Here is a 26,822-nt window from a genome sequence, read left to right on the forward strand (position 1 = left end):
TTTTTTAAATTTATTTGCATGTTAGCAGTCTCTTTAAGTCCCACTAATGCATCTCTCTACAAAATGCTTGCTGAATTAATGTCTACGGACAAACAAAAACACTAACCAAACAACTGTTTGTCAAACTGATGAGGGAAAGTTATTATTGTCAGTTTTGTGTAGCCCTAATATTTTGTAATTAGGTCCACCTGTCTCACCATATGTGTGTGTGTGTGTGAGAGAGAGAGAGAGTGTGAGTGTGAGCTTGTGTGTGTGTGTGTGTGTGTGTGTGTGTGTGTGTGTGTGTGTGTGTGTGTGTGTGACAGAGAGAGAGAGAGAGAGAGAGAGAGAGAGAGAGAGAGAGAGAGAGAGAATGTGTATGGCAGCATTGGCACTGTTGACAACACTTTCTACAAGGTACTGTAGGGTCGGCTACCTATCTCGGTTCTCCTACATGACTGACCAGACTGTCCATTTAGTTGCGGCTGGAGAAATAATGTCATGCCCAATATAATTTGCCCCCTTTCCTGGAAGGACAATAGCACAGAATGCTTTCAGTTAATATGTTGCCATTTGTCCTCTACACCCTGTCGCTATTAATTTCTACATGGACACATTTTAAAGGGCAACCCTAGGAACACAAGTAAGCACAATTTCATTCTCAATTTATCATCAATTTAAAGTGGGAGAAAGCTGTCCAGCGTCATTAGATGTTTCAAAGGTTAAATCCAACATGATTGGATTTATGCATGGCAAATACCAACCTGATGACTTTTTGACTCGTGGCTATTTTTGATCGATATACAGTATACTGGACGATGCTTTTTTTTTGTTCTCACGTTAGGAGGGGGCTGGCACTTGTCTTCCTAAATCTCTGCTCATTAGAAGTGCGTCTATGTCTTGTGGGCCAAGAGACTGAAAAATGAGGAATGACAGTTCAAGGAGAAGCACATAAACACCCTAGTGGATTTATGTCAATTGTATGAAGACGTTCTGTCAATTTTGGTAACGCCTGGAAAATGAGATTTGGTGTTTGTAATGAACGTGACCGCGCGAATGAACGTGACCGCGCGAAGACCTAGTGGAGATACCCTGACAGAAGAGTAAGCTGTACTGCAAGGTCAAGAGATAGATTTGAGCTCTTTTTACGTCATGATCAGATTTAAAGATAGTGTTTGTGACGGAGGACTTAACAGCACATCAAGAGAGAAGAAAAGAGAAAACGATAAGGAATGTACTGTGTGTGGGACCCAGCTAACGTAATGCTTGTTGAATACGTCAAAGATGAAAGGTTTCTTGCTGAGTTTGTGTGCTGCCACTGTCTGCCAGAAGAATAAGAAGAAGAAAAAAAAGCTCCTGTTCTCGCTTGCTCCCGTAGACCCGGGGGAAGCGTAGGAGAGCGTTGACCTCCTAGGACAATGCCTAGAGTGCACCTGAGCTGTCACTCTTGCTTCTTTCCCCGCCGTTCGCTTCGGCGCCGACCCGCAGTGTGTTTGTCTCCAAGGGATACACAAGCCCCCGGGGGTGAGCGCGCGCCAGCGAGGAAGAAAGGGGGAAAAATGACAGAGCGAGATTTCTTCTGTTCTCCGACCTTAAAAAAAAAAAACAAAAAAAAAAAACACTCGACTCCTTAGCAACTCAAAAGAATGGATAGACATCTAGGGGACCAGCTGCACACCTTTGCCCGCATGTAAGGAGTGTTTTTTATTGTTGGGGAAGGTAGGAGAGGGAGCACAAAAGCCTGCATGACTTTGTGGTGACAAGGGGGAACTTTCATAGGGCACAGTTGCATAAGACTAAACTTTGCAGGAGTGCAAAAAAAAAGAAAAAAAAGAAATGTCTGTCTACGAGGATGAGTTGCACTTTAGTGATTTCTTGATTTCCCCACTGAAACACATCATGTGGAACAACATGTCCTGAAGAGGGGGGAAGGAAGCTTTAGAAGTGCAAAGCCATGACATTGTCAGCTGGAAGGCTTTTATGTGAAAGTGATGAATTGTAACTTGCATTTTAATTAAGCATGACCCAAATAAGCTAAATGAGTAATCAAAGTAATTACAGTTGGAGTCCTTCTTTATATATGTAGTTCTCCACCATGACTTCAGTGATTGCAGAAGAAAATGCATGTCTTTGTACCTGAGGTACAAAAAAAAGCCTACTTTCATAACCACTGAGGTAAGGCTTTTGTTCAAGAATACATTATCCGGAGAAGGTAGAACCATCCATTTTCTGTGCAGGTATGAACTTTGAGGACTTTCATTGCGGCAAAAGCATGACCAGAATGAAATAATCAAAGACAAAAGTGGAGGTTGTCAGTATAGGTTAGCTGTGGGATTTTTCTCTGCCATATTCGACAGATGCCGTTTCTATGATAAAAGAGCACTGGATCAAAATATCTCTTTCAGATTCTAGCTGTTTGGCAAGAACGGCTACATATACAGTGAATCCTTCACGGGATGGAGTTTCTGTGCTGTGTCTATGCTCAATCTTGGTGTCTTGGATCAAATGGACCGTGAAATCATGCCCAGAGTTGGCCTTTGTGACAAATGTTTCTGTGGAAATGTTCTTCGTTCTGGTTTCACAGTGTGTGTGTGTGTGTGTGTGTGTGTGTGTGTGTGTGTGAGTGTGAGTGTGAGTGTGAGTGTGAGTGTGTGTGTGTGTGTGTGTGTGTGTGTGTGTGTGTGTGTGTGTGTGTGTGTGTGAGTGAGTGAGTGAGTGAGTGTGTGTGTGTGTGTGTGTGTGTGTGTGTGTGTGTGTGTGTGTGTGTGTGTGTGTGTGTGTGTAATCAAACCCCATTATGCTTGCTTTGGAGAGGAAAGAATGCAAAGATTTTGCTTTAAACTTCAAATCTCAAGAAAATTAGCTCTTGTAATTAAATGTGCTGGTGTGCTTTCATTTCCAGATGTAATGTGGTGAGGCTTGCCCTGAAATTTAATCAGTAACTGCTGACAAAATAAAAGGAAATCTTGTTTGCAACACTAGCATGTACACGAATGCATCACATCGGATTGTTATGTATGTTATTTCAGTCAGAATGAGCTATATTCACATTAGACATGTCCCTGGTGTGTGGGGGGGGGGTAATTACTTCAATCATCACACTGTAATTGGTGGCAGTTGCATCCACCTGAACAAAATGAAAGGCCTGTCAAGTGGCGCCACTCTGCTGTGTGGCTGTTTCATTTTTTTTGTGTGTGTGTGTGTGTGTGTGTGTGTCGTGATTGAATATTGTCTAAATCGCCTAAAGTAACAGTTATGAGCCAGTGAGTGCCTCTTAACTAAGGCTTCACAAATCGTCTCCAATAACAGTTGGATCATTTGCATAGAGAAGAGCACCAGAAGTGATTTGGCTACTGGGATATTGTCTTTGTCCTGCCTTGCCCTCTGGAGGGGGGGGGGGGGGGGGAGGTTGGCAGACACAGACACCCCCCTCCCTCACCAAAAAAAGGCATTTCCGGAAGCTATAGGACTGGATGTGCAGCCATTCACAAATCAATTGTTACTGTGGAGGTTAATGCAAGGCAGTACCCTGGCATGCGACTGAGGGAAACCACATTTTAGAAGTCATAAATTTAGATGACCTGAATATGACTTGTCAGAATTGAATCTCACCTTGGATAATTTAAAGTGCACCATATAAAGTGACCTTGGTGACAGGCAAGGAGGAGATCCTTTTTTTTATATTTATTTATTTTTTACTTTAGTTTACTGTTTTATTATTTGAGTTATTATTGGGTGGGTGGGTGTAATAATAGACATGGCACATATGATTTGCCCTAGAGGAGGTGCGGTCAGTGTTTGGCTCTCTGTTTCTGACACATTTCCATTTCCTGTGCAGGAATAACACAGCTGTGAACTCCAAGGTCATCGCCGTGACGGTGCGCCCAGAGCCAAAGGTCACAGAGGTGCAGTTGGAGATCGAGCTCGCCCACCTGGCCAATGTAGGTGAACTGACTACACACACCTGTTCTTATTCTAAATACTCATGTCCAGATTTACGTACAGTACACTTGCAAACGCAGCGTTATCAGTGCCATGGCCAAACAGCAGAACGTGCATGCTGTGCTTCATTCTACATGGGCACAAAAGCCTCAATACATCTACCCCTGAGCTAACTATCTTTCTATCTACCTATCTATACATCTATCTATTTATCTATACATACTGTACATAGCCTACATACATACAGTACATACACATACAGGCAGTGTACAGTCAAATGTATCTAATATTAGTATGTCGGAGGTTCTCTTTAGCATATATTTGGCCAATCTACTGCCCTGTAATTTTCCAGCTATTATCTGACGTTTATTGATTTTGCCATGAGCTGAATACACGGGGGCAGTTACAGTAATGCAGTGTTAATGTGGTTTTATTTTTGGAAATTACAGTTCACAGGAATGCTCCTCTGCACACACTAGTGCACATCTCCTCATAGTAGATCACGGGGCCATGGCTTCGCTTCGGCCCCTAGTCTGTGCATCTCTCTGCATGGACATTACATTACATTACATTACATTTCATTTAGCTGACGCTTTTTAACCAAAGCGACTTACAACATGAAAAAAACATTTAGGTTTTTAAGAGCATTTCTAGCAACATAAAAAGCCACAATAAGTGAAACAATGAGTGTAATAAGTGCATGAATGAGTGTAATAAGTGCATGAATGAGTGCGATTGTCTGAAGTAGTGCTATGAGAGGAGATGTTCTTTGAAGAGCTGGGTTTTCAGACCTTTTCAGACATTATTCCATACTCCGTCCATACTGCATGTAAATGTGCATATGCCCTACATGTAAATGTGCATATGCCCTAGGTGTGAATGTGCATAGTCACTGGGTTCATCCTCCGCGCATACTAAATGCACATTTGTTCCCTCCGCCAGCCTATGCCCCACTTTAAATGCTGAATGTTTTCACGCAGTGTGTGCTGTGCAGTGCGCTCGAACCCGAGGGCCCCATAAATTAGTGACAGAAATGAGATTTGAATCACAAATGGCTCAAAAACGACGGCGACAACCACATATATAGATTTCCCCCTTCCCCCCAATGCATTATGATAGCCGTTTCAAAAGACATCCAATTAAATCAAAACTTGCTGCCAACTTTAAACTTGACAGACGGGCTTCCCATAATGGCCCCGGCTAGTTTTCGCCCCTCCTAACTTATTTAATATACGCGCAGTGTGAAGTGCCTTCTGCAATCTCTCAGACAGGCAAGAGAAGAGGCCTCATCTGGGAATACTTGACATCGTTTGGCAGGCGAGCACGTGTTCTGTTCCCGCGCGTCGCTAGCGCAGGAGGTCACATGTCCCTGTCAAACTTCACAAGGGGAATCGGTCAGGATTCGTCCTCTGGCTTTGTCGCCTGAATGACGGGGTGGGGGCACGTTTAAAGCGCATTAATCAACAAACAAAGGAGAGTAATTGGTTCAATAATTAATTTGCGGGTGCTCTGGGTGGTCCTGTGTTTAAGTGTCAGGGTGCCACGCAGCTCTATAGTCGGATAATTACAAGGACAGGGCCTTTTACTGCCAAGTACTTTACTTTAACATCACAGATAGAGGGGGCTATCTATTGACTACAGGGTCTCTAGTCAGCCTAAGACCCCCATTAGCCAATTTCACTGTTATGTACTGTAGCTTTTCACTGTTATGTACTGTAGCTTGTGTACCTGTTTTGGAGGGTGTGCCATTTTTTGGTGGATTATATTTTGAAAAGAATGATTCAAAAGTATGTTTTCTTTTTGGCGAGTGCCTTGTCATTGATGTCACTCTATGCTCTTTTCTCCTTTTTTTCTGACAGGGAACAAAGAATCCTTTCTGCGCGTTGTGGGATAGTACCATCATGTAAGTAAAGCTATTTTCCTGCCTCTGAATGTCCTGCAGCTCTGTATCCATGGAAACCCACACATGGAAACTAATGTGTCATGTGTATCTAGGCAGCACAGACTGGATGTGTTATATGTGCCGTATATAGGCCGACACCATGCCTTAACCTTGTGAAAATAATGAGATGCTTGTTTTTAGATGTATGCCTTAAATGATTGTGCATTAAGCAATTTGGTCCATCCAAAGACCTTTATAGTCTTCTACTTATTAATTTCATCCAGCACTGTGAACACATACAGTACTGCACAAATATCAGCAGTGTGCCGGTTATCTTGTGTGGACTTTGGCATAAGTGTAACTTAAGTGCCAGTTATTAGTAGTAACCTTAACAGCCAGAATAAACAATTACGGTTCATGCAAAAGAAGAAATCCTTTGCATCTAATGCATTTCCACATAACATTTCAACTCAGGTAGACTAGAGCATTGGAAAAAAAACCATTAGAAATGTGTACTGTTCACGTTCATATGTTCACAGTTGTTGTGCTGAAGCAGTGTACTTGTTGAGTGCAAATGAAACCAATGCTGTGTGGTGTATTCTGCTGTGGATGCTGTTGCTTTTTCCCCCCTTGGTGTTCATTTGCTCCCGATCCTATCAAGCCACGTTGTGTTAATTCTCTGTTACACCCCAAACTGCAATTAACGCCTCTTCACCGCAGTATTGGCAGCTACCCCCCAGTGGACTGGACCTTAAGGCACTAGGTGTCAGGTTCAGGCCGGCCAGTCTTGAGCCGGGCAAGAGGGGTGTATCAGGGCTCAGCTGCTCACTGCTGAGGTAGGAGCTGTAGTGTAGCTGATCTGATAGTGGACGGCCTCGTCAGCCAGATCAGTCGTCATTATGAGAACAAGCTCTCTGATCAGCACAGTGCAAAGCCAATCAGCTCACAAAAGAGTCCTTTGTGTTGTGCTGTAGCACCACAGAACTAACAGTTCAACAGATCCACACAGAGCTGCAGTATGCTGAGTTTAGATAACATCATCAACACAGATTTGTATCACTGCATTATTTGCGGGTTATCTATAGATTAGGGACAGATTCTATATGTTGCGTACAGTATAGATGAAGTATAGATTAAGGTGATTAGATGATGCAGAAGCTCAGCTCTTTAAGATAGCGATATTATGCCTGTAGAGGAGATTCATTAGTGTTTGCCAGTGGAATAAGCATACGTACCCTCGGGGTAATGTGCATAAAGCAATCCCAGATCGATAAGAGTTCTGCTATGCTGTTGTTGTATGCACTTGTGTTGCCTTGTTATCTGTTGGTTGAAAATAACTCTGAGGATGAGGATGTCAGTGCAGAATTCCTCCGTTTGTCACGGGGACATTCATGGGCTCCTGAGTTCAGAAAATGACGTCAAATGACAATCTCGCAGCAATTATTTAATCTTTCTTCCTTGGATTTCTTTCGGAAAGCAAAAAAAAGAAGAAAAAAAAACACGCAAATTGAATATGGCTGCAATTTAATCTTAATAACTCTCAAATATGAAAATTCGCTCCACGCTGCTGCTACTGCTGCGGCGGAGACTGTCCATGCGGGGCCACCCTTCTTTCCTTTTCACTGGCAAGATAAGAAAAAATAGAGAAAGCATATTCTTCCCAATTCAATTTTTATTGAATCAGGGCCACACGAGTCTGCCCTCTCAAGTATAATTGGAACGACTGGAAAGTATTGAAGCCCCACGGTATTCTTACAGTCATGTTTAAGTGCTGAGGTAGGAAGCTGAAAAACTAGTGCGTTAGTAGTGTATTAGTCAAAGCCGTTGTTAAGCCATGTTTGATTCGATAGTTGATGGAGGAACACGTTCCTTGATGCCTGTTCACTCCGTATGACGTGGGATTCATGATTATTTATGATTATAGATATGTTATTTGCTCTGCTCGCTAATCTGTTTGGCAGATGTGTTCATGTGTGCACACATGCTCGTCAATTAATTTTGATTTGTGAAATGTGTGTACACAGCCCGTGGAGCTAAATACTCAAATAATCGTGAAGCGTGTCTGTCTGTCTGTCGTCCTCCCAAGCTGATTGACGTGATTGTGTATTGCGACAAATATTTTTATTTTGTAATCACGGCAAATAACGCTCCCATATCAGCAACATAATGAATTAATTACACAAGAGCATCCTTATGATTGCCAGCCTGTTCATACATGTTGGGGATGATATCCTGTGTTCCTACTAGAGCTTGACGTTTGGTACTGTGACAGAATTTAGGCGTGAATTGAGCCCTTTAAGATTTGAAAATAGATCATTATACATGAAACAATCTGAATCTGTAAAATGTAGTAACATCAGATTTGTTTTGAGCTTATAGGAAATAATGCATACTGTATGTCATAAGGATGTATATACATTTTTGCAAGCAAAGAGAGTGCCTTGGATGTTTCTTTTTTTTAATGGCTATTTCATGTTCATGAATGTAACATGTCATCCACATGTGAAAGTGAGCTGAGTGACTACCCATGTTCAGCGGCACAAGCAGCCTTCTTCCATACTACGTGTCCATGTTTCTGTGTCCCCAGGCCACTGCTATGGGGCCACCACTACCCACGCTGGTCCTCCCATACATTTACTCTTCTCTTTCTATATATGGCCACGGAAGCCGTATGAGCAGTTAACCCTGCAGTGACCCCCCCCCCCCCCACGCGTGTACGCCCAGGCTGCCAAGCGAGTGCTTTCAGAGAGAGCATCATGATACGTGGCTCTGGCCATTCAGGAGCGCAGGGTCAAGACGCAGTATGCTGACACATGGCCATTACCAGTGATTACTCTAATGGACCGCCTGAACAATACTGTAGGTAAATAAATAATGAAATGCCGGCTCTGGGAAACGGACCGAGCATCTTTGGCTGATGAGGGGTCTGATTGCATCTGTTCTGGAGTCCACAGAGACGGCTAAAGGCAGGGCTGAAAAAAAAACTAATATAGGCCTGTGTAGCACTCATTATATCTCCAAAACTTTCCATAAAACGTAAGTGGGTATAGGAAAACTCTTTTCAGTTTATAAAAGTGCATACACTTAGCAATGCTGTAGATAATGTGTTTTTTCCTCAATAGATATTTGAGTTGAGATCAGTCGTGCATTCTCTGAAGGCGAAATGCACATATTTGTGTTTATGCCCGTGTCATAGGAGCGGAGTCTCAGAGAGTGTTTCCAAACAGCATAATTTCATGCAACAGCTAACAGCTCACCCCTTCATCTCTCCTACCTTATCTCACTCACTTCTCCATCTCCCTCGCATGGCTGGGATCCAGCCCCAATCCTCTGTTGCCATAGCGCTAGTGCTCAGAAGGTTTTAGCGGAATCACAGGCATCAACAACTTCGATGGGACATCTCAGAGAAATTAGTGCTTGTCGAGCCAGACGCGCAGTGCTGCAGTTATCATACAAAATCAATAAGCCAGGTCTGATTGTGGGAGTCTGTCGAGCGTGAATGTTTGCCTCCCTATCTCTTTGCCTTTAAAGTTTAAATAGCTTTAATGATTTCAGCAGCCCTGTTGCCTTAGCCATCCTCTGCTGAGTAACGGAACCAAACCCACTTTCTCCAGACCGTGTGTCTTCTTTTCAATACCAATGCACTGACGTTAGATAATACTGTACATTTTATGGAACTTTTTCTCTCATCCTCAAGAATGACCATTCCTTTCTGGAAAAGCCTGTCAGTCTTCCTCCTGTTATGTTCTATAAGTCAGTGGACAAGGGGAGTGCCAGTGCTTGCCCCCCCCCCCCCCCCCCACACACACACACACACACACACCCACCCTTCCTCCTGCACCATGCACCTCTGTCCCCTCTAACCCTTAGCAGTGGCTGCGCTGCATCTCAAATATGGCAGATGAACTCCAGGGGGACTTGCCTTTGTTTCCCCCTTTAATCCCTGCTGCTTTGATATGGCCAGGGATGCGGGCAGCATCACCTCTGCAGGTGACCGCTCGGCCACAGCAGTGACCGCCATCTGCAGCACTCCGCACGGTAATTTCCTTTAAAGACATCCGCTCTGGCACAGGTAGCCCAGGTCACTAGTGACAATCCTATTGGTCAGTGACTGGGCAGTGGAACGAAGCAACAATGCTACTTTGTTTCCTTAAAGTGATGATTGATATGATTGATACGATTGTGTTTTACTTAAAATGCTTAAATGTCTCTTGGCTTTGTTTTGACGACCAACTCTGTTCCGTTAAGCGTCGGCGGCGCCACTTGTCTCTGGTTTGTTTCTTTTTTTCAAACGCACAATGCCTACAGTATGATTCATGCCTCCCGTTCTCTCTGACGGAGCGGCTAAGTCCCTTGTGTTGCTCCTGCCCGCTGCCTGTGTGGAAATGAGGGAGGTGAGCTGTGGCGGAGCTCTAATTATATGTCAAAATATCAGCCGATGTGGCCAAATGTAATTAAATCTGCCTCATTTGTCTATTGGCTGTCGCGCGCCGTATAAATCACCTAAGGAGACACTTACCTCTCACTTTCCCGATGCTGTGCGTCAAATCAAATCGCCTCAGCATTTTTTTTTTTGGTGTTTGGTGCCATTTATTTCTACAGTAATATTTTCTTCCTGGGCCGCCGTTGGACAGGGACTGTCTAGGCTTGCTTCAAACAAGGTGGTTGTTAAACAGCAGAACAGAGCGCAAGTTCACTTGAGCGAGAAACACAGCTGGAGTTGTTACTTGTTTATTACGGCGTGAAGTATGTTTCATTCATGTGCCATTAGCGGGAGACGCGCGGGAGACGTGTCATTTCCTCTGCTCCCGCGCAACGTTGAGCGGCCTTGATGAGAGAAGATGCGGATTGTGGTTGAACTGCACGCACACACACACACACACACACACACACACACGCTCGTCCAGACACTCAGTAATGTACTGTATACACAAGCACACACACACACACACACACACACCTCTCTCTCTCTCCTCTGTTCATGACAGTCCATGAAATACCTCTGATTATTCCTGTTGTGTTGAATCTGTATTTTCTTGGGCCCATCACTTAAGAGACCAATGTGCTTCTAAGTTGCCCATTATTATTAGAGCGTGACACTGCGACTGACTGATCACTTATATCACGGAAGTCCATAACGAACCCAGACGTTATTATTATTCAAAATGATAAGAACAAGTTTTGCATTCTATATGCCTGTAACACAGAGTTATGACTAGTATGGCAAACAACACTATTACAGTATAACTATATCACTTATGTTTGAGATTCACAGCCTCACCTGTGCTTAACTCAACTATTCTTTTATAGTCATAGTTTTACATCAAAAATATACTTCAACATTTTGCATATGTTGAATACCTTTTTGCCGGACACTGCCATCCTCGCTAATTACTGTTGTACTGCAGAAGCCGATTACATTCATAGTCAACCTCATGTAGAGATTAAGACAGGGGTTCTCAATGTTTTTGGTTCCAAGGACCCCTTTTGGGGGACAACATTTTCCGAGGACCCCTTCATAACTGTGACAGTTAACCATTTGTATTCTATTCCATGTTTTTGGGCAGATGTGTAAGTTCGTCTTTTGTCAGTTTTGGATTTTGCATCACTTGACAACATGGACTGTCTACACATTAATCAGCTAGCCGGCTAACAAAAAAGCCAAGCTAAGCAGCAGTAGGGGTAGTTGTCTATGACCTGAGTGAAACTAAATGTTGATGTGGGTAGGACCAAATACAGTAGATAGATAGATAGATATACTTTATTCATCCCCAAGGGTGGTTTTTCAGAGTGCGAACCTTTCCTGCCTTTTTCTTCATCCCCAAGGGGAATTTACAATGTAAATAGACACAATTAGCTTTTATGGGTGAAAAGGGCATCATGTTTTTAAAATGATAAACCTCAACTTTATCATTTCAAGCAAATTATTTTGTGGAGCACGTTATTTTGTGGGCACACTTTGAGTACCAGACTGGCTTAAGACATCTACACAACGTACTGTACGTATTTAGAGCCGAACACTTACTTATTTGAGTTGTTATCCAAAGCAACCTGTATATGTCAGTTATTACAAGGGCCAGTCAGTCTCCTCAGAGTCCTTTGGTGTTAAGTGCCATGGTCCAGTGCAGTCTTGTAGGGTTTGCTCCAGAGTCCTGAGTCCAGAGTCCTGCCCCACTTCTCTTTACTACAAGGTATCTCAGACAGGCGGCAGGTGGTCCCTCTCTCCCTTGTGAGAACATCGGGTGTCTCCTGAAGACCAAGCTTGTTACCGATGTCCAGCGTTTCTCACCTTGGCCTGCTCTGTGCAGAGGTGTGTGTGTGTGTGTGTGTGTGTGTGTGTGTGTGTGTGTGTGTGTGTCTGTGTGTGTGTCTACAGTATGTCGGTGCGTGTGTTGTAGTGACAAGGTGTGAATCCGGTGTCCCTCGTTAATCCGGCTTTAGAGTCCGGAGACGTGCTGAGGTTCTGCACTGCTGGCTCAAACTCCCCCTGGAGACTTTGAGGAGAACCCGATGGGGAGAACCAATCAGCAGTACAGTCACCTGAAGAGAAGTCCACTCCGCACACTAGTGTGGGGCCAGTCCTTACCGTTTAGCTCAGCTCATGCTAATCGCTCATAAAAGCATGCATACAGAATCAGGGATTTACAGTACAATGATATCCTCAGCCTTTATTCACAAATCCCAGTTGAAGACGTGGATGGCTTCAGTGTCACCATTTGTTATAATGAACCAAAGCTGACTGGTCATTGAAACGTTGTCTTTGGAGAAAGGTCTTGCTGACAAGCACAGAACCTGGAGTAAGTGAATGCAGTGTAGTGTAGTGTGGGGGCCTCCTAATCATCTCAGAGAATGAATAAGTATTGGCGTGGTCGGGGGCTCTTCGCTTCTCTTCTCTTCTCTCACGTCTGCCCCGATCGATTCTTTATTAACCACTCCACTGTGGAGAGGGCTTTGGCCTCACCTGGATCTGTTGCACAACCTCACGGGAGTGTGTGAAACATCTCTTTAGACATGTGTGTGAGAGAGAGAGAGAGAGAGAGAGAGAGAGAGAGAGAGAGAGAGAGAGAGAGAGAGAGAGAGAGAGGTGCATTTTCCAAAATGCTTGTGCGTCTACACTGGCTGTATGTTTATAAACTTGTTGTTAGAGTTGTATGGACCCCCCATTCTCTCTCTCTCACACACACACTCACACACACACACACACACACACACACACACACACACACACACACACACACACACACACACACACACACACACATACACACATACACACACACACTCACTCACTCACTCATAGAGAGGGAGATGGAAAGTTGAAATTCAGTATTTTACAGTGGGGTGGATAGAGGCAGCTGGTATGCTAAAGTAATTTTTACCGAGGTGTTTGATTGGAATATTACTAGAATGCCATCTGTCATATGGGCTTATGTGATATCACACAGTCGATATCTGTCGCAGTCATTGAAGAGCGAAAGTCTAGGTATTTGGAATTGAGGAAACGCGATGTCTTTGGTTGTGGCTGGAACAGGGAGAGACAAAATGGGCTACTACCACCAGTGTGTTTTCATAGGGTGGTGCGTTGTTATGCTGGAATTTCGGCAACACCTTATATCTCAGGAAATTAAGCCAAGTGTGCAGAATGATTATACAAAATATAGTAATGCCTGAATATACTATGTATTTACGGAATAGGTATTTGTCAGTGTGGAAAAAAGAGAGAATTTTCTCCCTGCCGTCTACTGTGTGTGCAGAACCTCCCCCCTCCTCCGTAAAAGCAGGAGAGGAGAACAGAGTATCAATCTAATGCCGTCCACCGTTTCCAGGCTGAAATTTTCCCTTAGGAAGCGTCCAAAAGCTTCTAATTACAACAGCTAGGGGGAAAGATCAACCTAAAGGGGCAGATATTAAAACAACAACCTCCGGGAAAGGAGAGGAAAATACGAGTAATTTTCGGAAGGGGGAAAAAAAAAACGTACGCGGTCTCCAGCTTCGGTTGGAAAAGTCCGGGTAAAGATGTTTGCCTTTTGTATTTTGCTTGCTGTGTCTTGCATAGGTGTTTTACCCGATCGCTGTTATAATGTAATGTTTTAATATACAGGCTATTTAAAACGCAAATGTTTTAAAGAAATGGCGTATGGAAGAATTTAATCATTCAGCAGCATCGCATTTGGACAGCTCCTCACTGGCTCTCGCTCACCGTTAGAGCTAGCGATAAATTCTCAGGACTAAATTGCCGACTGCTTTGACTTGTATGTCATCTTATTTTCAGATTCGGTATAAGTAGATTAGACGCAGTGTTGTGGGATCGTAATCTAGACAGATTTTCAAAAGCCCTGTTAAATCGAACTGTGGAACAGAATTAATATTCTTTGCCTCCCTCTCTTTGCAGGAACGATTCTTGGGGAACCTGGTCCTCCAGAGGATGCAAAACCGTGCTTACCGATGCATCCCATACTAAATGCTTATGTGATCGTGTATCTACCTTCGCCATTTTGGCTCAACAACCACGAGAAATAGTAAGTGATGTTCAGTTTGCTTTGGATGTAACAGATTGCTTGCGTGGAATCATTGTATTACGTGGGTTAGTGCCTTCGCGAGTGCTTCATTGTAATGCATAGCGTGCCGTTATAAATTGTTACTCCTTCTGAAGGACGCCAAGTGTGTGTTAAGCCCAGTAGCATCAGTGTACGCCTGTGTTGATTTTTTGAAGATACGGATCTTCATTCTTTCACACAAGAGTGTGCATTACACCGTGCTTCTGTGAGTGTGTGTGTGTGCGTGTGTGTGCGTGTGTGCGTGTGTGTGTGTGCGCGCGCTCGTGTTTTGCTGCTTTATCCTGTATGCAGTAGTCTACACATTCATATGCACTCTATGTCTCCTGTGTAGTGCACCTGTTTTGTCTGCCCTATCATGCCAGATCAGACATCTTAGTTGTGTCTTAGTCGTGTGCTCCTCTGATGAGCGTGTTGCTGTGTACTCTTGGCCCTGAAGATGGGTGGGCTAGAGGCAATAGGAAATGCTAACTGGTCATGTGTGATGCCCAGTGCATGCAAGAGCTTGTTATTCATCACATCTCACTAATTGGATATCACGGTCATGTTATGGCAGTCCCTGTAAAGCAGATGTTGTTGACTGCAGCAGAGATGGTTGCTGTAACAGGTGACAAAATGGGGTCTGTTATTTTTTCCATCTTCTTTTTCTTTTCCTTTTTTTTTGTTCCATCTTCTGTGATGTTTCCGTAAATGTTTGTCTACATATTTCAGGCTCGGTTGCTACGATAGCAGAGATGTCAGTGTTGTCTTTTATTTACATGCAGCAGGGGTGAAGTTTAATAACTCTGTTCATTGCAAATGCGCTGCTGATATGTCAAGATGACTTGTGGCCCTGAGGAGGCGTGGTGGTGCCGAGCAGAGGAGCCGTGTCAGGGGGGGATTCAGAGGAGGAGAGCCATCAATAAAGGCCTAGCAGCCTGATAGCGCTGATAGGAAGGTAGCTCTGCAGCTTCTGCTAGCATGATGGGTGAGGGTAGTAGCAGGGAATACAGAAGGAGATTGAGATAGTGAGCATACTGGCTGGGCTTGGGTTTGAGGTCAGGAATAGCACCGTTGTGTTGTGGGCCCGACAATAAATAACATTTATCACTTATGTTTTTTTGTGTCATTTATGTCTTTTATGGGGTGAAATTAACATTGTGCTGTATGAAGACACAGCATTAGGCCTATTTATGACCCATTTTTAAGATGAATGCTCTTATATGGAAGTGGGTTTCATAATAACCCTGTTGTTTATCACCGGTCTTGCCTCTTATTGCAGGTAGACTTTTGCTAATGTGATGTACAACATTCTTTGGCCTTCCCCTCTCCATTAAATAAATTAATTATATGAACCACTTAGTTAACATTAAAGTTACAGTGGAATGGAGGGTATTGAGCACGGATCAGTGATTTATGTATCGTACCTTCACTGGTTGTCTAAGTGGAAATGCACACCACAGCCTGCCTTGTTGTTGCATGGCTGCACATGAGGTAAAATAAGCCCAGAGAACAGGGATCTCCAACCGTTTTGGGGATGAGGGCCACCAGAAGAACTCGAAATCATATGGAGGGCTACTCATTTGAAAGCGTTGGAGACGCCGGCCATAGGACAAGTGGACCAGGTTTCAAAAGGATGCTGTGTCAGAGTGTTGGTGCGGAGCACGGAGCATGGTGTCATCCTGTGTGGTGTTGTTCTCCTGATTATTGATTATGTTTCAGCCATGTTGTGTTGTGGCTTCTTTGGCACAGGGACATGCCATAAAGCATCATCCACTCCCTCCCTCCCACCACCCCTGCTGTGGCCACCACATGAAACAAGTACTGGCTCTCCTTGTGATCTCTCTCTCTCTCCCTCCCACCCTCTCTCTCTCTCTCTCTCTCTCTCTCTCTCTCAGACCATGGAGTACACAGGGGTTCCGTCTGTGACACTGGTCATTGGCTGCGGCCTGTCCTGTCTGGCCTTGATCACGTTGGCAGTGGTCTACGCCGTGCTCTGGAGGTAGGTGCATTTTAATGAGCACAATGCAGATTGCTTTTTTTAAATATGGTCCTGCTGAGAAAGCCACTCAGCACCTGCCATGGTGTTTCGCAGCTTGTCCCCCCCCCCCCCCCCTTTCCAAGATGTGGCATGGACATGCCTCAATGTAAATGTCACCAGCCAACAGCAATTTATGAAACCTCATGCCACTGGAGGAATGCAATCACTGTTTGTGTGACGTGAACTGATGCTAGTTGTCAATCAAGCATCCAAATGTATTGACTTTGTTGCTGTGCTGCTGTTGTTGTTGTTTTTCTTCTAGATACATCAGGTCCGAGCGGTCTATCATCTTGATTAACTTCTGTCTGTCCATCATTTGCTCCAACATCCTCATCTTGGTGGGACAGACCCAAACTCACAATGCAGTAAGTGGCCATTTCCATTTCTGTTCATATCTTATCAAAAGGAGAGTGTGTAGACAGAATAGACTGAATACAGTGAGTGTTTACGTTGTGTAATTTGAATGGAGTGTCCAAAGAGAAGATGGAATTTGTTATCTAAATGATATTCATGCACTTGTGTTGTTTTGTCTGGGCTACATCTATACTGCATCGGGCTTGTGTGCTTTGCTGAAACCTGTGCTGATTTCACAAGCTATTTCTGGCAGTGCGTTCAGTGTGTGTGTGTGTGTGTGTATGTGTGTGACATAAGCGTGTGTGTGTATGGTGTGTGTGTGTGTGTGTGTGTGTGTGTGTGAAGTGTGGCCTACCCCTCCAGGCTTGCTTGGATTGTTTGACAGCTGTGAAGCTAGAGTGTTGTTTGCTTGCACATGCCATACTGATGATGATGCTGCCACTGCCTCGTAGCAGTCTCCAGACTTGGTGCCACACAAGGGTCTCATCTCGTAGCAGTCTCCAGACTTGGTGCCACACAAGGGTCTCATCTCGTAGCAGTCTCCAGTCTTGGTGCTTCATACTGTAAGGGTTTAATCTTCAGCACAGAGAGACAAAAAGAGAAAGAAAAAAACAATTGTGTCACAAATGACGTCAAGACGGATGCCCCAGATTTGTTTTGTCCTACCTACCTATCCAGATGTTGAGACTTTACAGCACTCCTACTGACACGAAACACAAATTTGACAAATGTCAGTGAAAGCCCGCTTGTTCTTAGTTGCCCAGATAAAACGTATCTGTGCGCAGCTTTTGGCGAATTACAGGGGTGTGTTGGCGGCACTCTGTGTGAGCAGGGGCCAATGAGGAGATTAAGGTGATCCGCTCGGGTCAGTCCCGTAACATTGCATTTTAGGCTAAATCAATGGGAGAGGTGCAAAAAAGGTGGGCAGCATTGATTCAGGGATCGGAGCCATCCGCTTATGGCAAATGACCAGTGCTCCGGTGACAGTGCGTACTGTATGAGTGTTGTTCGGAGGTTTGTGCCAAGTCATTCTGTGAAAGCATTTTTGATGATGTGGAGTACTGTAGATGGTGCTTGCCTGATCTGCTCACATCATGACGTCCTGCTTATAGTGAAGGCTTCGATGGGAGTTCAGGGGAGAGGGATCGGAGAGTAGGAATTACTGTTGAGGAAATCAGGATTATTGTGGTTATTGATCAGTGATTGAACCATAATCCAATGTGGGATGGACTTTTCTTGTATTAAAAAAAAAAAAAAAACTTGGAACGAGAAAGGTTTTTCTCCAAAAAAAGAGATACTTACTGTACCAATGAAACTGTAAAGTTTTGATCGTCTGAGGGCATGGCCACTGCAGTCTATGTCTCCATAATTAACCAAGTCCAATGGGTGAGTGGCCAACAGACTTCATATCATCCTGGACAGAAATGCTTGATTTAGGGGTTTAGTTTGACATTATAGCTGTTTTAAATGATGGAGGTCTCTAGCGAAGACTATGTCTGCTCCAAGTGATCTAATGCCCTGCCTTAATGGAACCTACGGCCATACTCTGGAGCTTGACAGGATTTGATACCTTCCTCACGTCTCGCCATACAGAGCTGCTTTAGAGGAAAGGCACTTTTTTTCAAAACCCAAAATCATTTCACTTGGTGCATCGAGGCGCATAGGGATTACTCCCGAAACCTATTGAACTTTTTCATTAAAGCAAGAGCCAGATTGCAAATGTGCAAAAAGGAACGACCCCTGCATTCAGCCGCCCAGCAGTCTCATTCAGACATCATCCCAGATCAGGGCGGAATTAAATAACTCTGACTCGCAAAGCGCTAATGCCCAAGCAAAGCAGCCCCATTGAAACATTGCACATACTTACATTATATTTTGGCAGCTCTGCCTCTTTCTGTGTAATCTGCAAGCCCTCCCATCTTGTTGGCCAGGAGTCTGCTGCAGACTTTTCAGGTTTATTTGGATGTCTTACTGTAATACGGTGTTGAGATGGTGCATTTCTGTGGCAGGACTTTAATCAGATCTGCATTAAGGCTTCCATTCTGGTCTTCTCCAGACACAGTTAGGCCTATTGTTTTATATTCTGTTGATGGCTAAACGGATGCATATCTATCCCTATCTCTCTATCTCGACACTTACACACAAACACACACGCGCGCACGCACGCACGCACGCACACACACACACACACAAACACACGCACACGCACACGCACACACACACACACATACATGTATATGTCTTTTAAGGCCTCTTCCCCAATTGAAGTTATTGCTAAGATGCTGCAGTGAAAGAGTTGCAGTAATTTCCTTTGCTGCTCTGATTAGACGGAAAGAGAATCCTGGTGTGCCAAGATTAAAGTTATGTTTGGATAATGAGCAGACCTATCCATGAAAAACAAGTTTTCAAGAGTCAGATTGCTTTTCTTTTTTTTTTTTCAGACGATTGGGGCAATGTGGCTTTGATGGTTTGGGTTGATTTATATAGGGTTGGGTTTATATATTAAGTATATATTCAATTACTCAATTAATTTGTATTTGTCTTTTAGGGCCTTTTATGATATTTTCAGCAGGGTGACCTAGAAGCATGTACAATACTTCCCCAATTTATACACCTCACTGCTGTTAATCATCTAAAGTGGTTGGCCATGTGAAACAGTGCATGTGCTTTTGAGATTTTGGCCCACTTCATTTCGAAGACGGTTGTCAACAGCAATTTAGAGATGTGCTTCTGGATTCCATGGAAACTCTATAGGGAGTTCTTTAGGGGTCAGGGGATCCAACCTTTCTGTCAATACTCTGATGCGATTTGGCAGACATACAGTATGTCAACCCATCCATTGGGAGGACATTCTCTTTTTTTTTTTAAAGGTCAATGCCTAAAAACAATGTATGATGAGCGTTTTTGACTCTTTCGAAGTTCAAATGAGATGGGAGCCCTGGATTATGCACAGGTGTGGAAGTCACCTCGTTGAAAGAGCTTTTCTAAATGTCACTCAAAGGTACAGCGCAGAGAATTATAGTGCACATTCTCAAGAATAGTATCATTGTGAAGCGTGTTCCTCGTAGAGGCACAGACACGAACTGAGCTGAGCGGAAGTCTGTTTGAAGGCACTGACGTCAGTGAGGTGCAGAAAGGTAGTGAAACGTTGTGTTGCTGTATGAAATGTGTCATTACCGAAGCACTTAACTGAAGTATGGCTATTTCAAGCAATCTTGGAACTACATCACAGGGCCTACATTTAGTTTTTTATACTCTGACCAGAAATACAGCAACAATGCCCTGATTTACGTAGACAAAAAGAGGGGGAAAAAGAGTGGGCCCCTACAATCAGGGAAATCATGTTTTTTGTTTTTTTTTGAAAGTTCATTGCTTAAAAATGGCTAATAAGTGAGCTAGCCACAGTGGAGGGCTCCTGCTCCCGCTCCTGTTCAGGGGAGATGGTTATTTGCCGGCTGCCCACACAGACGCAGTGCTCCGTGAGTCAACGGCCGAGAGGAGTGACACATCGCTGTGTCACACGGACGTTTTATTGCGGGCATATCCACGGGCACCCATGGGTCCATCAGCAGCCATTTCAGGGGGAGCCAGTGCACTTAGCACATGTGTGAAGAAGAGCACCTGCATACTCAGAGGCGTGGTGTGCCACCATGCAGCCTGGTTATGGTTATGACAGCCTCCCTCCAGGCTCCTACATGGAATTAAATAGGCTTTGTGTTGGTGTGTGCAGCGCTGCCGCTGGGGCTGCTGCTGCTGGCAGGAGATCTATCTGATGTGCTGGCTCAATAAATACACTCTGACTTCCTCAGACCGTGTGGGTATAGGATGGAGTAAATACATGTCTCAGACCGTGTGGGTATAGGATGGAGTAAATACATGTCTCAGACCGTATGGGTATAGGATGGAGTAAATACATGTCTCAGACCGTGTGGGTATAGGATGGAGTAAATACATGTCTCAGACCGTGTGGGTATAGGATGGAGTAAATACATGTCTCAGACCGTGTGGGTATAGGATGGAGTAAATACATGTCTCAGACCGTGTGGGTATAGGACGGAGTAAATACATGTCTCAGACCGTGTGGGTATAGGATTGGAGTAAATAAATGTCTCAGGCCGTGTGGGTATAGGATGGAGTAAATACGTGTCTCAGACCGTGTGGGTATAGGATGGAGTAAATACGTGTCGCAGACCGTGTGGGTATAGGATGGAGTAAATACGTGTCTCAGACCGTGTGGGTATAGGATGGAGTAAATACGTGTCTCAGGCCGTGTGGGCATAGGATGGAGTAAATACGTGTCTCAGACCGTGTGGGTATAGGATGGAGTAAATACGTGTCTCAGACCGTGTGGGCAGACCGTGTGGGTATAGGATGGAGTAAATACGTGTCTCAGACCGTGTGGGTATAGGATGGAGTAAATACGTGTCTCAGACCGTGTGGGCAGACCGTGTGGGTATAGGATGGAGTAAATACGTGTCTCAGACCGTGTGGGCAGACCGTGTGGGTATAGGATGGAGTAAATACGTGTCTCAGACCGTGTGGGTATAGGATGGAGTAAATACGTGTCTCAGACCGTGTGGGCAGACCGTGTGGGCATAGGATGGAGTAAATACGTGTCTCAGACCGTGTGGGTATAGGATGGAGTAAATACGTGTCTCAGACCGTGTGGGCAGACCGTGTGGGTATAGGATGGAGTAAATACATGTCTCAGACCGTGTGGGTAAAGGATGGAGTAAATACATGTCTCAGACCGTGTGGGTATAGGATGGAGTAAAAACGTGTCTCAGACCGTGTGGGTATAGGATGGAGTAAATACGTGTCTCAGACCGTGTGGGTATAGGATGGAGTAAATACATGTCTCAGACCGTGTGGGTATAGGATGGAGTAAATACATGTCTCAGACCGTATGGGTGGAGTAGGATGGAGTAAATACATGTCTCAGACCGTGTGGGTATAGGATGGAGTAAATACATGTCTCAGACCGTATGGGTGGAGTAGGATGGAGTAAATACATGTCTCAGACCGTGTGGGTATAGGATGGAGTAAATAAATGTCGGGGCACCAGCCATGTTGGGAAACGCCTTGCCGCAGACAGTTTAAAAAAAAAGAAAAAGAAAAAAGAAAAATCGATGTGTAATTAACTCTGATAGAAGGCAAAGTCACATGTTTGTTCTTTTGATTGCCCATTAACAGAGCACTGGCCTCTCTCGAGGGCAAGCTCTAAACGCTCTTGTCATGAGGGCCATTTTGAAATGGCCCCTTCCCCACATCCCTCTCGTGCTAACCATGGTCTGCGTGGCAGTTTATTTGCCTCGCTGCAATTTTCTTCAAAGAGAATGTTGGTTGATTTGTTGAAGGGGTGTGTGTTTGTGTGTGTGTGTGTGTGTGTGTGTGTGTGTGTGTGTGTGCGTGTGTGTGTGTGTGTGTGTGTGTGTGTGTGTGTGTGTGTGTGTGTGTGTGAGTGTGTGTGTGGAATAGAGGGGCGAAAGTCGTGTCCAGTCTCCAGTTGAGTGGTTCTGGAGCCGGCGCTTTAGACGTGCTCTGCCTCACTAACCTGACATGGTGGTCACGGGGACCCTCCAGCCAATCCTCACACTGAGTTGATTTGAAGGCTTGTCAGCACTTATCAAGCACCCCGTCATCTGGCTTGTTCATTACGGGTGGCGTAGTCCGGCATCCAGTCTGACGACACCCCTAAACTCTAAATATTAAATGACGAAATCCCTTTAGTCATGTGTTAACAGGTCACACACTCTGTCTTAGTGAAGAGAGAGATTTGCCATAGGTTTGTACTTAAGATCAGCAGAATAGTAAAAAAAATCACAATATTTTGTGGTGCATTCATTATGTTCTTTAAAGAATTTTGCAACTAGTAGTAATTGCCTTAATTGACAAAAAAAATATCGAGTCCCAAAATGTTGTTATTTCAAAATAGCAAATAATAACAGCTGTCAGATAAGGCAGACATTTTAGTTGCTAGAGCACAAGCCATTTACTTCACAGCTCCACCGCGGTGCCCTTCAACTAGGAACAAAAATGGAGGGAGAGTGTGGAAAATGGCTCAAATGGGCCAGCACAAGGTGCCCAAATAAGGCTGTCGCTTTCATCTTGGCCAGTCTCCCACCAAGGTAGTGGAATTTATCGCTGGCTTCCTGTTAGCGGGGGGAGCTGGGAGGCTGGCATGGCGATGAGCATTCAGGCTATTAGATGCGTGGAGGCCGGTAGGCGATAGGCTGCGTCCGTCCTGTCTCCATGGTGCTGTAGCTAAGCTCCTCCAGACCAACGTGGTTATTATTAGCTTCTCTCTCGTCGGTAATAATAATAAAACAAAACACTCAGCCAATAATGATCTGCTGAAAGGCTGGATTATTCTACAGGTAAATCCTGTGTGTGGTGGTGTGGTTAATTACCGTGACGGTGTGTCTCTGTGCTCTGGTGAGTGTGTGTGTGTGGGTGTAACTGGCGTCTGCATTGATGGCTTTTGGGACAGTGCAGAGAAATCATCCTTTTGTTGTCTAGGTGTCCGTGGGGAGCAGTGACTGTCTGTAGCGTCACCTTCGTATGTCTCTCGTCATTCTCGCTCTCTCTCTCTCTCTCTCTCGCTCACAGTCTGTTTGTCTCTCAAACCAGCCAGGCAAATGAGGGAGAAACAAAGACACATGTCTGGCTCGTTGTCTATGAGGGTTTGAGAAGAAGCGAGAGGAATCTGTCCATGACTGTTAGCTATATGCCAGCACAATACCGCTTGTCACGTTTTGACACACTCCCTCTAAACACTCTCAGTTAAGCCTATCACATACACAAGCACATCTAGCCTTGCAGATATGTACACACACAGCAAGCTTTCTCTATATAGAAAAGATATGGCCTTTGTGTTCACATATTTATTGACTTTCTGGAGCGATTTCAGTTTTGACAATTTGACAGTTTATTAGCAAGATACTTTGTAATAACAATAGCTTGTAATACATTTCCCATCTACCTAATACAACAAAACATGGTCTCAATGTCTTATTGTATTGTTAAGAAGAGCATAGGACAAGAGAGATGGGCTGTGATGGACAAGAGAGGTGTAGCATCACCTTCACAACACAGCAGTATGCTAAGAAGTGAATGGGGTCTGAATGGTGTCCAAATCCACTGTCTGACCTACTTGAGTGAAGGGTGTTGAGCCGCCGTGTCTTTAGTGTGGGGCCGGGAGTTTTCACCCGTGATCCCGCCTGACGTGTCCCTCCGCGCCGCTCTCTCTAAGCGCGGGATTAGAACGGGGCCGATACGACTGTGGCCCGACACGTAGGGGCGCCTGATAGAGCTCCGCACTACTCTGAGCTCATTACACATGGCAGGCAGGGTGAGATTCTTCTGTAAAGAAGGTGTGCAACCCAAACTGGCGTCGACTCTTGCTAAATCTGGCTAATGGGGCTTAATCCAAGTCAGGTGACTACGGCGTGTCTGAGCTCTGTTCAGGGGTGTTGTAAAGCGGTGTGTTTGAGTCAGAAAGACTTCTCAGCTCTTCTAATGGAAGGATATTTAAAGGCCTTTGCAGCGGATGTATTATTAACGCCGGTTTGGTTGTTTGTAGTTAAGAGGTCTCTAGATTCATTACACTTTAAAGCCTCGCCGGGTTGTTCTGATGTGCGTTCGTAACATCTCCATTTTAGGAGGTCATGCTGTGTTTTTAAGTTTGGTCGGAGAGAACTGAGAGTGTATGAATGTTGTCACTCGTTTGTGAACGTCTTTTAAAAAAAGGAATCCATGTTTTCTGGGGGGGCTTGGAAATCGGTGTTCAAAACCAATGGGCTAACTCGCTATTTGCATGTTTCTTTTTTTTCAAAGGATATTTGATTTCTGTGGTATGAATAAGTAATGTGTTATATCACAAGGCCAACGCTTTACTAGATGTCCTGGAGAAAAGTGAAATGTACTCGTCTCTTCCAGCACCACAACATTAATACTTAAGGGTGTTCGCTCTCTCCTAAGTAGGCACAACAGTGTCAGCTCTGGTTTCTCACAGGAAGGCAAGTTGTTATGAAAAACCTGCCTGGGATGTGTTTCTGTGATATTACACATGAGAGGGGAGGAGTTTCCTTTCCTTCCCACCCCTTATGTCACATGTTTACTATCAATCCAGACCCTGAAGACATTTATAGGTGTTCTTATGAATAATTTGTGGTCTGAAGTGCCCTTTTGCTTTGAATATAGTGGCTGTCGTGCTGTGATGCCAACGTTCACCCTCACAGGACTGGTGACATATTTGTCATGACTGATAACAGACTGATGGGGAAGACAGAATTTAAATGGAGACAAACATCCTAGAGCATGCATGGGGTGTACTCCATCAAAGATGACTTGCCAATACAAATTACATTGCATGTAGACTAGCATTCATGTTTACCAGACTAGAGTATGTTACTGCAGGTGTGAGGACCAGGTATAGGAGAGGTACTACGACAGGCGGAAAGGGAGTTTCAGCGTACTGACATTGTGTGCAGTACTTCAGTCTCTAAGAGACCTGTGTGTTGTTCGTGGAGTACTCCCACAGGGCACAATTAAAAGCCCATTGTTTGTTCCGGTTAGAGTAAAAAGCTTTCAAGATGGGCCTGAGAGGGTTTTTGAAGCCCACAATGATTAAACCAAAGCCTTTTTGGAATTTGGATTCGGAGCGGGAGAATTGTTCGAAGCACCGGGATGCAGGTGCTTTTTCGCAGCTGTTAAATGTTGGGGACGACGTTAAGTTGCTGATGAAGTGGCTCTATCTCAGGATGTCAACTCTCCTTTGAGAAGGTACGAGGGTGAGAGAAAAGGCCATTAGTTCTCACAGTCCCATCCTCTCAGCCACTCCACAGTGAGTGAGCAATGTTGATGTGTGAAGACGAGACAAACTCAACCACTGTTGTGCCTCTGTGTGTGGCTAAGAGAGTGCTATGCTGGTGGGTCAATTATTAATTCAGTATATGCATTGCTGCATTGCTCTGCCTCTACACCCAATGTGTCTTTCAGTGAGGAAGCACAGTGGCAAAATGCAACAACATCTTTGCTATGTTTTGTCGAACATATGGTGAACGACGGATTGCAATTCTCTGGCGTGCGCATCTCGTCACGTTTTTATTTATGTGTTGGTTTTGCCCTGTGGGCCGTTTCAAATATAGGTGCCCCTGCGATCAGGAGTTCTATTTATAGCGTCCCGGAAATGCTTTAAACTCAGACTAAATCCTCCCCAGGAGGCGTCCCCAGGCCCATCCGAGCGAAAAAGCAGAGATGCAGTACGCACACTATCAGATAACACGCCAGAGAAACACAGGGGAGGGGAGGAGAAGAGAAGAGAAGAGAGGAGAGGAGAGGAGAGTACTCTCCATAATCAGAGGCGTTATGCCAGGCCCCTCCCTGGCCTACCAATGCAGAATGTGCCAGCATGATGAATGGTTTTTAAAGACCGCGGGGGTGAGCTAAATGAATTCCTCCCCTTTCTCGAGGTTGCTTCTTGTGGCAAAGGGAATATTGGGAGTGGGGGTAGAAGGGGGGGGCTGTATTTTTTTTATGATTTCTAGATCCATACCTGCATTGTTACTTTCCGAGTAAGGCCACTGTGTTGTAGGTGTGCCTCAAGAGGTGAGCGATGAATAAATCATTAACATGCATTGGAGAACATGGTGTTGACATGGGTGTAGGTCCCCTGATGCTGCTCCTCAGAATATATATATATATATAAACATTGATTTAGTTAAACATTAAACAGCACAGGCGCCATTGTTAAAGCCCATAGCCAAAGCATACAGTGAGTGTACTGTAGGTTGACTGGGGTTACCTTCACAGCCTTATAGTGCACATCACTTTGAATGTACAGTAGGTGTATTACTGTACTACATCTATATCAATTGGAATCAAATCAATAATCACAATTGGTCTACCGTAATTTCCCAACTATTACGGCCGCGGCTTATACATTGATTTGGCTAAATGTCTTCAGCTATGAGGTTAATACATGAGGGGTAGTTACTAGTTAAAATGGTGTTAATATGGTTTTGTTTCTTTTAAGTTGCATAAAACACTGTCGTGCGGCTAATTCACAATGTGGCTAATTCACAATGCG

General features: G+C 44.4%; 1 protein-coding gene across 1 annotated transcript in view; it reads left to right on the top strand.

Moving 5' to 3' along the window:
• Positions 1-26,822, top strand: part of adgrb3 (adhesion G protein-coupled receptor B3) — a 161,197-nt gene that overhangs the window by 110,484 nt on the left and 23,891 nt on the right. The window contains 5 exon segments of the mRNA XM_062519914.1: positions 3,818-3,920; positions 5,781-5,824; positions 14,196-14,322; positions 16,236-16,339; positions 16,641-16,743. Coding sequence (XP_062375898.1) covers positions 3,818-3,920; positions 5,781-5,824; positions 14,196-14,322; positions 16,236-16,339; positions 16,641-16,743 — 481 coding nt within the window.

Source organism: Sardina pilchardus, chromosome 18 (assembly GCF_963854185.1).
Source record: "Sardina pilchardus chromosome 18, fSarPil1.1, whole genome shotgun sequence".
Taxonomy (NCBI): Eukaryota; Metazoa; Chordata; class Actinopteri; order Clupeiformes; family Clupeidae; genus Sardina; species Sardina pilchardus.